The sequence below is a fragment of the Oncorhynchus masou genome, unplaced genomic scaffold (assembly GCF_036934945.1).
Source record: "Oncorhynchus masou masou isolate Uvic2021 unplaced genomic scaffold, UVic_Omas_1.1 unplaced_scaffold_1655, whole genome shotgun sequence".
In the NCBI taxonomy this organism is placed as follows: Eukaryota; Metazoa; Chordata; class Actinopteri; order Salmoniformes; family Salmonidae; genus Oncorhynchus; species Oncorhynchus masou.
In genome coordinates, this window is record NW_027006670.1 from 85,001 (window position 1) to 98,486 (window position 13,486).

General features: G+C 52.2%; 1 protein-coding gene across 1 annotated transcript in view; it reads right to left on the minus strand.

Annotated features, from left to right (window-relative positions):
- Positions 1–13,486, minus strand: part of LOC135531809 (proteasome adapter and scaffold protein ECM29-like) — a gene marked incomplete at its 5' end in the record, with an annotated part of 61,378 nt that overhangs the window by 22,171 nt on the left and 25,721 nt on the right. Inside the window, 8 exon segments of the mRNA XM_064959599.1 lie at positions 120–275; positions 942–1,092; positions 1,637–1,755; positions 2,229–2,276; positions 2,781–2,966; positions 3,633–3,800; positions 4,149–4,347; positions 6,501–6,615. Coding sequence (XP_064815671.1) covers positions 120–275; positions 942–1,092; positions 1,637–1,755; positions 2,229–2,276; positions 2,781–2,966; positions 3,633–3,800; positions 4,149–4,347; positions 6,501–6,615 — 1,142 coding nt within the window.

Genomic DNA, 13,486 nt, shown 5'->3' on the forward strand with positions numbered 1-13,486 from the left:
ACAATATGCAGTTTATCACCAAGGAACACAGCGGAGGGTTTGACTTTCCGACAACGTGTCCACCCGCCGGGCTGAGACAGACACGGTTCAGTATTTAGGTTGGTGAGAGAGGGTGGTACCTTGGTGCCCAGACCCACTCCACTCTTCAGTAGGTCACAGAGTCTGGGGACCAGCTCCCCCAGAACAGACACGTCCAGGTGCTGCAGACACATGTTGATGGTCTCCATCATGGGGGAGGACTTGGCAGCACTGAGTCTGGCAGCATCCATGGCACTCTGGAGAAACAGACAGACAGAGAGAGAGAGAGAGAGAGAGAGACAGAGAGACAGGGAGACAGAGAGAGAGACAGAGAGACAGGGAGACAGAGAGGGAGACAGAGACAGAGAGAGAGGGAGACAGAGAGAGAGGGAGACAGAGACAGAGAGAGACAGAGGGAGACAGAGACAGAGAGAGACAGAGGGAGACAGAGACAGAGAGAGACAGAGACAGAGAGAGAGACAGAGACAGAGGGAGACAGAGAGGGAGACAGAGAGGGAGACAGAGAGGGAGACAGAGAGGGAGACAGAGAGGGAGACAGAGAGGGAGACAGAGAGGGAGACAGAGAGAGAGAGAGGTTACGTCAATTACTGCCGATAATCACACCTCTGGAGAAACGGCAGTTATAGTCTGTGTGTACGTTACCTTCTCCTGCTCCGTGGCTCGGAGGCTGAGGTTCAGTAGGTGTGTTCTCTCTGTGTGTACGTTACCTTCTCCTGCTCCGTGGCTCGGAGGCTGAGGTTCGGTAGGTGTGTTCTCTCTGTGTGTACGTTACCTTCTCCTGCTCCGTGGCTCGGAGGCTGAGGTTCGGTAGGTGTGTTCTCTCTGTGTGTACGTTACCTTCTCCTGCTCCGTGGCTCGGAGGTTGAGGTTCAGTAGGTGTGTTCTCTCTGTGTGTACGTTACCTTCTCCTGCTCCGTGGCTCGGAGGCTGAGGTAGTTGAGGACCTGTGGCTCCAGGACACTGAGAGCCTCCAGGAGTGCTGGGATCAGACGAGGGGCGTGGGGCTTCAACCTATTACCAGCTGTCTTAGACACCTTCACCAGGGTCTGGATACTGGAGGGAGGAGGGCTGCTTAACTGCTACGGCCAACAACGTCTCTAAAAGTTTTACATTTCATTCATATAGAGCCCGACAGAGCGAGAGAGAGCCCGACAGAGCGAGAGAGAGCCCGACAGAGCGAGAGAGAGCCCGACAGAGCGAGAGAGCCCGACAGAGCGAGAGAGAGCCCGACAGAGCGAGAGAGAGCCCGACAGAGCGAGAGAGAGCCCGACAGAGCGAGAGAGAGCCCGACAGAGCGAGAGAGAGCCCGACAGAGCGAGAGAGAGCCCGACAGAGCGAGAGAGAGCCCGACAGAGCGAGAGAGAGCCCGACAGAGCGAGAGAGAGCCCGACAGAGCGAGAGAGAGCCCGACAGAGCGAGAGAGAGCCCGACAGAGCGAGAGAGAGCCCGACAGAGCGAGAGAGAGAGCCCGACAGAGAGCGAGAGAGAGCCCGACAGAGCGAGAGAGAGCCCGACAGAGCGAGAGAGAGCCCGACAGAGCGAGAGAGAGCCCGACAGAGCGAGAGAGAGCCCAATGAACACACATGTGGAGGCGTACCTGAGAGAGCGGACCTCAGGCACGTTGCTGACAATGCCTTTATCCAGGAGGGTTGGTAACAGAACAGCTACAGTCCTCTGGGCTGCTAAACCTGACGACTCACACATCCTAGTGCACACCTGGAGACAGAGAGAGATGTCACACACACACACCTGGAGACAGAGAGAGATGTCACACACACCTGGAGACAGAGAGAGATGTCACACACACCTGGAGACGAGAGAGATGTCACACACACACACCTGGAGACAGAGAGATGTCACACACACACACCTGGAGACAGAGAGATGTCACACACACACACCTGGAGACAGAGAGAGATGTCACACACACACACCTGGAGATGTCACACACACACACACACCTGTAGATGTCACACACACACACACACCTGTAGATGTCACACACACACACACACCTGTAGATGTCACACACACACACACACACCTGTAGATGTCACACACACACACACACACACACCTGTAGATGTCACACACACACACACACACACCTGTAGATGTCACACACACACACACACCTGTAGATGTCACACACACACCTGTAGATGTCACACTCAGGAAAGCATCCTTACCTTGCTCAGTGTTTTGAGGGTTATATCAGCAGCCTTCCTTACAGACTCCTGTTAGACAATACACAGGTCAGCACCTCAACCACACAGACACTACCCCCCAGCTATAATAACCCATCTGACCCCCCAGCTATAATAACCCATCTGACCCCCCCCAGCTATAATAACCCATCTGACCCCCCCCCCCCCAGCTATAATAACCCATCTGACCCCCCCAGCTATAATAACCCATCTGACCCCCCCCAGCTATAATAACCCATCTGACCCCCCCCAGCTATAATAACCCATCTGACCCCCCCAGCTATAATAACCCATCTGACCCCTCCCCAGCTATAATAACCCATCTGACCCTCCCCCAGCTATAATAACCCATCTGACCCCCCCCCAGCTATAATAACCCATCTGACGCCCTCCCCCAGCTATAATAACCCATCTGACGCCCCCCCCCAGCTATAATAACCCATCTGATGTCACACAACAAGTCCCTAGGCCAGGAATAGTCTGTTTGGGGTTGTGTGTGTTTACAGCTGTGTGTGTGTGTGTGTGTGTGAGCACCTTGATGTCGTCCAGAACCCTGAACAGCGTCTCCCAGATCTCCTCCAGGTGGTCGATGAGGTCGTCGGCGTTGCGTCCTCGGATGAGGTCGTTGAGAGCGAGGCAGGCGGACTCCCGGGCACGCCAGATGTTATTGGTCAGGTTAGATATCACATCCTGGAGGATCTCCTTCAGATACTTATCCACCTGGGGAGGGGTAGAGAGGAGGGGGGGGGTAGAGAGAGGGAGGGGTAGAGAGAGAGGGGGTAGAGAGAGAGAGGGGTAGAGACGGAGGGGGTAGAGAGAGAGAGGGGGTAGAGAGAGAGAGGGGGTAGAGAGAGAGGGTAGAGACAGGGGGTAGAGACAGGGAGGGTAGAGACAGGGAGGGGGTAGAGACAGGGAGGGGGTAGAGAGAGAGAGGGGGTAGAGAGAGAGAGGGGGTAGAGAGAGAGAGGGGGTAGAGAGAGAGAGGGGTAGAGAGAGAGAGGGGGTAGAGAGAGAGAGGGGGTAGACAGGGAGGGGGTAGAGAGGGAGGGGGTAGAGAGAGAGGGGGTAGAGGGGGGGTGTAAAGAGAAAGAGAGAGGGGGGGTGTAGACAGGGAGGGGGTAGAGAGATGGGGGGGTAGAGAGATGGGGGGTAGAGAGATGGGGGGTAGAGAGATGGGGGGTAGACAGGGAGGGGGTAGAGAGAATTTGAGTGTGCGATTGTGTATTTCTATAACGTGGTTATGTGTGTGTGTGTGTGTGTGTGTGTGTGTGTGTGTGTGTGTGTGTGTGTGTCTCCTTCCGTCGCCTGTGAGTCTGTTTCTATCTCTGCTGTGTGTGTGAGGGTACCGTGGTAGTGTGTGTGGGTACCGTGGTAATGTGTGTGTACCATGTTCTTGTCAGTGACCAGAGCATCCCAGATGGAGGTCATGGCCGTCCTGATGCCCAGGTTGGGATCAAACTGGTATCGGTACAGACGTGGTACCAGCTGGGGCAGGTAGGGGGCGAGCTGCTCTCCTGCCTTCGCTGCTATGATGTTGAACCCAAACGCTGCTCCCTGGCAGAGAAAGAAGTGAAAAGAGAGAGAGAGAGAGAGACAGAGAAATAGAGAGAGACAAAAAGAGACAGAGAGACAGACAGAGACAGAGAGAGAGAGACAGAGAGAGAGACAGAGAGAGAGACAGAGAGAGAGACAGAGAGAGAGACAGAGAGAGACAGAGAGAGACAGAGAGAGAGAGAGATCACCACTAGTGACAAACTACTAAGTGAGTGTTTTGAGTGTCGTTATTTTGATTAGAATCTGTTCAAAAGACAACAACAAAAAACAGTTTTAATTCATGTTTCTAATACATGTTTGTTTTTCTCAACCTATTAATTCATATTGTTACATGAGCTACATGTTCACTTCCTGGTTGTACCTATGGGAATTCCACATGGCGTGGTGATTGGCTAGGTTCATGAACTTGTAGACCAGATCCGGTTGGTTGAGGTCACTGGCCAATGAGCACAGCTCCTTGTAGGTGGAGAGTCCGTGTCCGTCCGGGGCTTTCCCCAGAGCCTCTCCCTGGAACACCTCGGTGTCCTCCGACACGGCATGCTTCACCCTGAACACGCCAATAACACGCTACATGTTTAGTACAAAAGGTGACCGATAGCAACAGTCCTGGGGGTCCTCCGACACGGCATGCTTCACCATGAACACGCCAATAACACGCTACATGTTTAGTACAAAAGGTGACCCATAGCAACAGTCCTCGGTGTCCTCCGACACGGTATGCTTCACCCTGAACACGCCAACAACACGCTACATGTTTAGTACAAAAGGTGACCGATAGCAACAGTCCTCGGTGTCCTCCGACACGTCATGCTTCACCCTGAACACGCCACATGTTTAGTACAAAAGGTGACCGATAGCAACAGTCCTGGGGGTCCTCCGACACGGCATGCTTCACCATGAACACGCCAATAACACGCTACATGTTTAGTACAAAAGGTGACCGATAGCAACAGTCCTCGGTGTCCTCCGACACGGTATGCTTCACCCTGAACACGCCAACAACACGCTACATGTTTAGTACAAAAGGTGACCGATAGCAACAGTCCTCGGTGTCCTCCGACACGTCATGCTTCACCCTGAACACGCCACATGTTTAGTACAAAAGGTGACCGATAGCAACAGTCCTCGGTGTCCTCCGACACGGCATGCTTCACCCTGAACACGCCAACAACACGACGCTACATGTTTAGTACAAAAGGTGACCGATAGCAACAGTCCTCGGTGTCCTCCGACACGGCATGCTTCACCCTGAACACGCCAACAACACGACGCTACATGTTTAGTACAAAAGGTGACCGATAGCAACAGTCCTCGGTGTCCTCCGACACGGCATGTTTCACCCTGAACACGCCAACAACACGACGCTACATGTTTAGTACAAAAGTGACCGATAGCAACAGTCCTCCGACACGGCATGCTTCACCCTGAACACGCCAACAACACGACGCTACATGTTTAGTACAAAAGGTAACCGATAACAACAGTCTTCCGACACGGCATGCTTCACCCTGAACACGCCAACAACACAACGCTACATGTTTAGTACGGTCGGATTAAAAAAGGTGACCGATAGCAACAGTCCTCGGTGTCCTCCGACACGGCATGCTTCACCCTGAACACGCCAACAACACGACGCTACATGTTTAGTACAAAAGGTGACCGATGGCAACAGTCCTCGGTGTCCTCCGACACGGCATGCTTCACCCTGAACACGCCAACAACACGACGCTACATGTTTAGTACAAAAGGTGACCGATAGCAACAGTCCTCGGTGTCCTCCGACACGGCATGCTTCACCCTGAACACGCCAACAACACGACGCTACATGTTTAGTACAAAAGGTGACCGATAGCAACAGTCCTCGGTGTCCTCCGACACGGCATGCTTCACCCTGAACACGCCAACACGACGCTACATGTTTAGTACAAAAGGTGACCGATAGCAACAGTCCTCCGACACGGCATGCTTCACCCTGAACACGCCAACAACACAACGCTACATGTTTAGTACGGTCGGATTAAAAAGGTGACCGATAGCAACAGTCCTCGGTGTCCTCCGACACGGCATGCTTCACCCTGAACACGCAAACAACACGACGCTACATGTTTAGTACAAAAGGTGACCGATGGCAACAGTCCTCGGTGTCCTCCGACACGGCATGCTTCACCCTGAACACGCCAACAACACGACGCTACATGTTTAGTACAAAAGGTGACCGATAGCAACAGTCCTCGGTGTCCTCCGACACGGCATGCTTCACCCTGAACACGCCAACAACACGACGCTACATGTTTAGTACAAAAGGTGACCGATAGCAACAGTCCTCGGTGTCCTCCGACACGGCATGCTTCACCCTGAACACGCCAACACGACGCTACATGTTTAGTACAAAAGGTGACCGATAGCAACAGTCCTCCGACACGGCATGCTTCACCCTGAACACGCCAACAACACAACGCTACATGTTTAGTACGGTCGGATTAAAAAAGGTGACCGATAGCAACAGTCCGTGGCAAATTAAAAACTCTTGACATCGATTTGGTTAAAAAGTGTGAAGACAGTCGTTTCGCTAGTATTGTTTTGTTTTAAATCTAAATTAGGCCGGTGTGCAGCAGGTCATTCATGACCCCAGGATTATAAACACAACAGGTGCATTGCACTCGGGTTGATTCGGTCCCCCCCCCGCCATCTCTCTCTCACCTCTTGCCAGTCATCAGTGTTTCGACCAGTGTTGACACCAGTTCCTGCTGGTCCTCCTCTCCTCCCATCTCATAGACGAGACCAAGACCTTTAGATGCCACGTCCTGACTCAACTCTGGAGGAGAGAGAGAGAGGAGGGGGTGGATCAGGGGAGGAGAGAGAGAGAGAGAGAGAGAAGAGGGGGATCAGGGGAGGAGAGAGAGAGAAGAGGGGGATCAGGGGAGAGAGAGAGAGAGAGAGAGAGAGAGAAGAGGGGGATCAGGGGAGAGAGAGAGAGAGAGAGAGAGAGAGAGAAGAGGGGGATCAGGGAGGGAGAGAGAGAGAGAGAGAGAGAGAGAGAGAGAAGAGGGGGATCAGGGGGAGGGAGAGAGAGAGAGAGAGAGAGAGAGAAGAGGGGGATCAGGGGAGAGAGAGAGAGAGAGAAGAGGGGGATCAGGGAGGAGAGAGAGAGAGAGAGAGAGAGAGAGAGAGAAGAGGGGGATCAGGGGAGGAGAGAGAGAGAGAGAGAGAGAGAAGAGGGGGATCAGGGGAGGAGAGAGAGAGAGAGAGAGAAGAGGGGGATCAGGGGAGGAGAGAGAGAGAGAGAAGAGGGGGATCAGGGGAGGAGAGAGAGAGAGAGAAAGAGAAGAGGGGGGTCAGGGGAGGAGAGAGAAGAGGGGGATCAGGGGAGGAGAGAGAAGAGGGGGATCAGGGGAGGAGAGAGAAGAGAGGGATCAGGGGAGGAGAGAGAGAGAGAAGAGGGGGATCAAGGGAGGAGAGAGAGAAGAGGGGGATCAGGGGAGGAGAGAGAGAAGATGGGAAGAGAAGACGAGAACAAGGTCTTGAGTGGGTGGATATATGGATCAGGGTTGAGATGAATGTACTGGATTACCATCAGACAGAATATTCTCCAGTCCCATGATCCTCTATGTTACCCCCCATTCTACACACACCAGTCCCATGATCCTCTGTGTTACCCCCCATTCTACACACACCAGTCCCATGATCCTCTGTGTTACCCCCCATTCTACACACACCAGTCCCATGATCCTCTGTGTTACCCCCCATTCTACACACACCAGTCCCATGATCCTCTGTGTTACCCCCCATTCTACACACACCAGTCCCATGATCCACTGTGTTACCCCCCATTCTACACACACCAGTCCCATGATCCACTGTGTTACCCCCATTCTACACACACCAGTCCCATGATCCACTGTGTTACCCCCCCATTCTACACACACCAGTCCCATGATCCACTGTTACCCCCCATTCTACACACACCAGTCCTATGATCCACTGTGTTACCCCCATTCTCCACACACCAGTCCCATGATCCACTGTGTTACCCCCCATTCCACACACCAGTCCTATGATCCACTGTTACCCCCCATTCCACACACACCAGTCCTATGATCCACTGTTACCCCCCCATTCCACACACACCAGTCCTATGATCCACTGTTACCCCCCCATTCCACACACACCAGTCCTATGATCCACTGTTACCCCCATTCTACACACACCAGTCCTATGATCCACTGTTACCCCCATTCTACACACACCAGTCCTATGATCCACTGTGTTACCCCCATTCTACACACACCAGTCCCATGATCCACTGTGTTACCCCCATTCTACACACACCAGTCCCATGATCCACTGTGTTACCCCCATTCTCCACACACACCAGTCCTATGATCCACTGTGTTACCCCCATTCTACACACACCAGTCCCATGATCCACTGTTACCCCCCATTCTACACACACACCAGTCCCATGATCCACTGTGTTACCCCCCATTCTACACACACCAGTCCCATGATCCACTGTTACCCCCCATTCTACACACACCAGTCCTATGATCCACTGTTACCCCCCATTCTACACACACCAGTCCTATGATCCACTGTGTTACCCCCCATTCTACACACACCAGTCCCATGATCCACTGTTACCCCCATTCTACACACACCAGTCCTAAGAGCCACTGTGTTACCCCCATTCTACACACACCAGTCCCATGATCCACTGTTACCCCCATTCTACACACACCAGTCCCATGATCCACTATGTTACCCCCCCATTCTACACACACCAGTCCCATGATCCACTGTGTTACCCCCATTCTACACACACCAGTCCTATGATCCACTGTGTTACCCCCATTCTACACACACCAGTCCCATGATCCACTGTTACCCCCCATTCCACACACACCAGTCCTATGATCCACTGTTACCCCCCATTCCACACACACCAGTCCTATGATCCACTGTTACCCCCATTCCACACACACCAGTCCTATGATCCACTGTTACCCCCATTCTACACACCAGTCCTATGATCCACTGTTACCCCCCATTCTACACACACCAGTCCTATGATCCACTGTGTTACCCCCATTCTACACACACCAGTCCCATGATCCACTGTGTTACCCCCATTCTACACACACCAGTCCCATGATCCACTGTGTTACCCCCATTCTCCACACACACCAGTCCTATGATCCACTGTGTTACCCCCATTCTACACACACCAGTCCCATGATCCACTGTTACCCCCCATTCTACACACACACCAGTCCCATGATCCACTGTGTTACCCCCATTCTACACACACCAGTCCCATGATCCACTGTTACCCCCCATTCTACACACACCAGTCCTATGATCCACTGTTAACCCCCATTCTACACACACCAGTCCTATGATCCACTGTGTTACCCCCATTCTACACACACCAGTCCCATGATCCACTGTTACCCCCCATTCTACACACACCAGTCCTAAGAGCCACTGTGTTACCCCCATTCTACACACACCAGTCCCATGATCCACTGTTACCCCCCATTCTACACACACCAGTCCCATGATCCACTATGTTACCCCCCCATTCTACACACACCAGTCCCATGATCCACTGTGTTACCCCCCATTCTACACACACCAGTCCTATGATCCAATGTGTTACCCCCCATTCTACACACACCAGTCCTATGATCCACTGTGTTACCCCCCATTCTACACACACCAGTCCTATGATCCACTGTGTTACCCCCATTCTACACACACCAGTCCTATGATCCACTGTGTTACCCCCATTCTACACACACCAGTCCTAAGATCCACTGTTACCCCCATTCTACACACACCAGTCCTATGATCCACTATGTTACCCCCATTCTACACACACCAGTCCCATGATCCACTATGTTACCCCCCATTCTACACACACCAGTCCTATGATCCACTGTGTTACCCCATTCTACACACACCAGTCCTATGATCCATTGTGTTACCCCCCATTCTACACACACCAGTCCCATGATCCATTGTGTTACCCCCATTCTACACACACCAGTCCTATGATCCACTGTTACCCCCATTCTACACACACCAGTCCCATGATCCACTGTGTTACCCCCCATTCTACACACACCAGTCCTATGATCCACTATGTTACCCCCCATTCTACACACACCAGTCCCATGATCCACTATGTTACCCCCATTCTACACACACCAGTCCCATGATCCACTGTTACCCCCATTCTCCACACACCAGTCCCATGATCCACTATGTTACCCCCCATTCTACACACACCAGTCCTATGATCCACTGTTACCCCCCATTCTACACACACCAGTCCTATGATCCACTGTTACCCCCCATTCTACACACACCAGTCCCATGATCCACTGTTACCCCCCATTCTACACACACCAGTCCCATGATCCACTGTTAACCCCCATTCTACACACACCAGTCCCATGATCCACTGTTAACCCCCATTCTACACACACCAGTCCCATGATCCACTGTTACCCCCATTCTACACACACCAGTCCCATGATCCACTGTTACCCCCATTCTACACACACCAGTCCTATGATCCACTGTTACCCCCATTCTACACACACCAGTCCCATGATCCACTGTTAACCCCCATTCTACACACACCAGTCCCATGATCCATTGTGTTACCCCCCATTCTACACACACCAGTCCCATGATCCACTGTTACCCCCATTCCACACACACCAGTCCTATGATCCACTGTTACCCCCATTCCACACACACCAGTCCTATGATCCACTGTGTTACCCCCCATTCTACACACACCAGTCCCATGATCCACTGTGTTACCCCCCCATTCTACACACACCAGTCCCATGATCCCCTGTGTTACCCCCCATTCTCCACACACCAGTCCTATGATCCACTATGTTACCCCCATTCTACACACACCAGTCCCATGATCCACTGTTACCCCCCATTCTACACACACCAGTCCCATGATCCACTGTTACCCCCATTCTACACACACCAGTCCCATGATCCACTATGTTACCCCCCATTCTACACACACCAGTCCCATGATCCACTGTGTTACCCCCATTCTACACACACCAGTCCCATGATCCACTGTGTTACCCCCCCATTCCACACACACCAGTCCCATGATCCACTGTTACCCCCCATTCCACACACACCAGTCCTATGATCCACTGTTACCCCCATCCTACACACACCAGTCCCATGATCCACTGTTACCCCCATCCTACACACACCAGTCCCATGATCCACTGTGTTACCCCCATTCTACACACACCAGTCCTATGATCCACTGTGTTACCCCCCATTCTACACACACCAGTCCCATGATCCACTGTTACCCCCATTCCACACACACCAGTCCTATGATCCACTGTTACCCCCCATCCTACACACACCAGTCCCATGATCCACTGTTACCCCCCATTCCACACACACCAGTCCCATGATCCCCTGTTACCCCCCATTCTACACACACCAGTCCCATGATCCACTGTGTTACCCCCATTCTACACACACCAGTCCTATGATCCACTATGTTACCCCCCATTCCACACACACCAGTCCCATGATCCACTGTTACCCCCATTCTACACACACCAGTCCCATGATCCACTGTTACCCCCATTCTACACACACACCAGTCCCATGATCCACTATGTTACCCCCCATTCTACACACACCAGTCCCATGATCCACTGTGTTACCCCCATTCTACACACACCAGTCCCATGATCCACTATGTTACCCCCATTCTACACACACCAGTCCCATGATCCACTGTGTTACCCCCATTCCACACACACCAGTCCCATGATCCACTGTTACCCCCATTCTACACACACCAGTCCCATGATCCACTGTTACCCCCATTCCACACACACCAGTCCCATGATCCACTGTGTTACCCCCCATTCTACACACACCAGTCCCATGATCCACTGTGTTACCCCCATTCTACACACACCAGTCCTATGATCCACTGTGTTACCCCCATTCTCCACACACCAGTCCCATGATCCACTGTTACCCCCCATTCTCCACACACCAGTCCTATGATCCACTGTTACCCCCATTCTCCACACACCAGTCCTATGATCCACTATGTTACCCCCCCATTCTACACACACCAGTCCCATGATCCCCTGTTACCCCCATTCTACACACACCAGTCCTATGATCCACTATGTTACCCCCCATTCCACACACACCAGTCCCATGATCCACTGTTACCCCCATTCTACACACACCAGTCCCATGATCCACTGTTACCCCCATTCTCCACACACCAGTCCTATGATCCACTATGTTACCCCCCATTCTACACACACCAGTCCCATGATCCCCTGTTACCCCCATTCTACACACACCAGTCCTATGATCCACTATGTTACCCCCCATTCCACACACACCAGTCCCATGATCCACTATGTTACCCCCATTCCACACACACCAGTCCCATGATCCACTGTTACCCCCATTCTACACACACCAGTCCCATGATCCACTATGTTACCCCCATTCTACACACACCAGTCCAATGATCCACTATGTTACCCCCCATTCTACACACACCAGTCCTATGATCCACTATGTTACCCCCCATTCTACACACACCAGTCCTATGATCCACTATGTTACCCCCCATTCTACACACACCAGTCCTATGATCCACTATGTTACCCCCCATTCTACACACACCAGTCCTAAAATCCACTATGTTACCCCCCATTCTACACACACCAGTCCTATGATCCACTATGTTACCCCCATTCCACACACACCAGTCCTATGATCCACTGTGTTACCCCCATTCTACACACACCAGTCCTAAAATCCACTGTTACCCCCATTCTACACACACCAGTCCTATGATCCACTGTGTTACCCCCATTCTACACACACCAGTCCTATGATCCACTGTGTGACCCCCCCATTCTACACACACCAGTCCCATGATCCACTGTGTTACCCCCATTCTACACACACCAGTCCCATGATCCACTGTTACCCCCCATTCTACACACACCAGTCCCATGATCCCCTGTTACCCCCATTCTCCACACACCAGTCCTATGATCCACTGTTACCCCCCATTCTACACACACCAGTCCCATGATCCACTGTTACCCCCCATTCTACACACACCAGTCCCATGATCCCCTGTTACCCCCATTCTCCACACACCAGTCCTATGATCCACTGTTACCCCCATTCTACACACACCAGTCCCATGATCCACTGTTACCCCCCATTCTACACACACCAGTCCTATGATCCACTATGTTACCCCCCATTCTACACACACCAGTCCTATGATCCACTATGTTACCCCCCATTCTACACACACCAGTCCTATGATCCACTGTTACCCCCATTCCACACACACCAGTCCCATGATCCACTGTTACCCCCATTCTACACACACCAGTCCTATGATCCACTATGTTACCCCCCATTCTACACACACCAGTCCTATGATCCACTATGTTACCCCCCATTCTACACACACCAGTCCCATGATCCACTGTTACCCCCATTCTACACACACCAGTCCTATGATCCACTATGTTACCCCCCATTCTACACACACCAGTCCTATGATCCACTATGTTACCCCCATTCTACACACACCAGTCCTATGATCCACTATGTTACCCCCA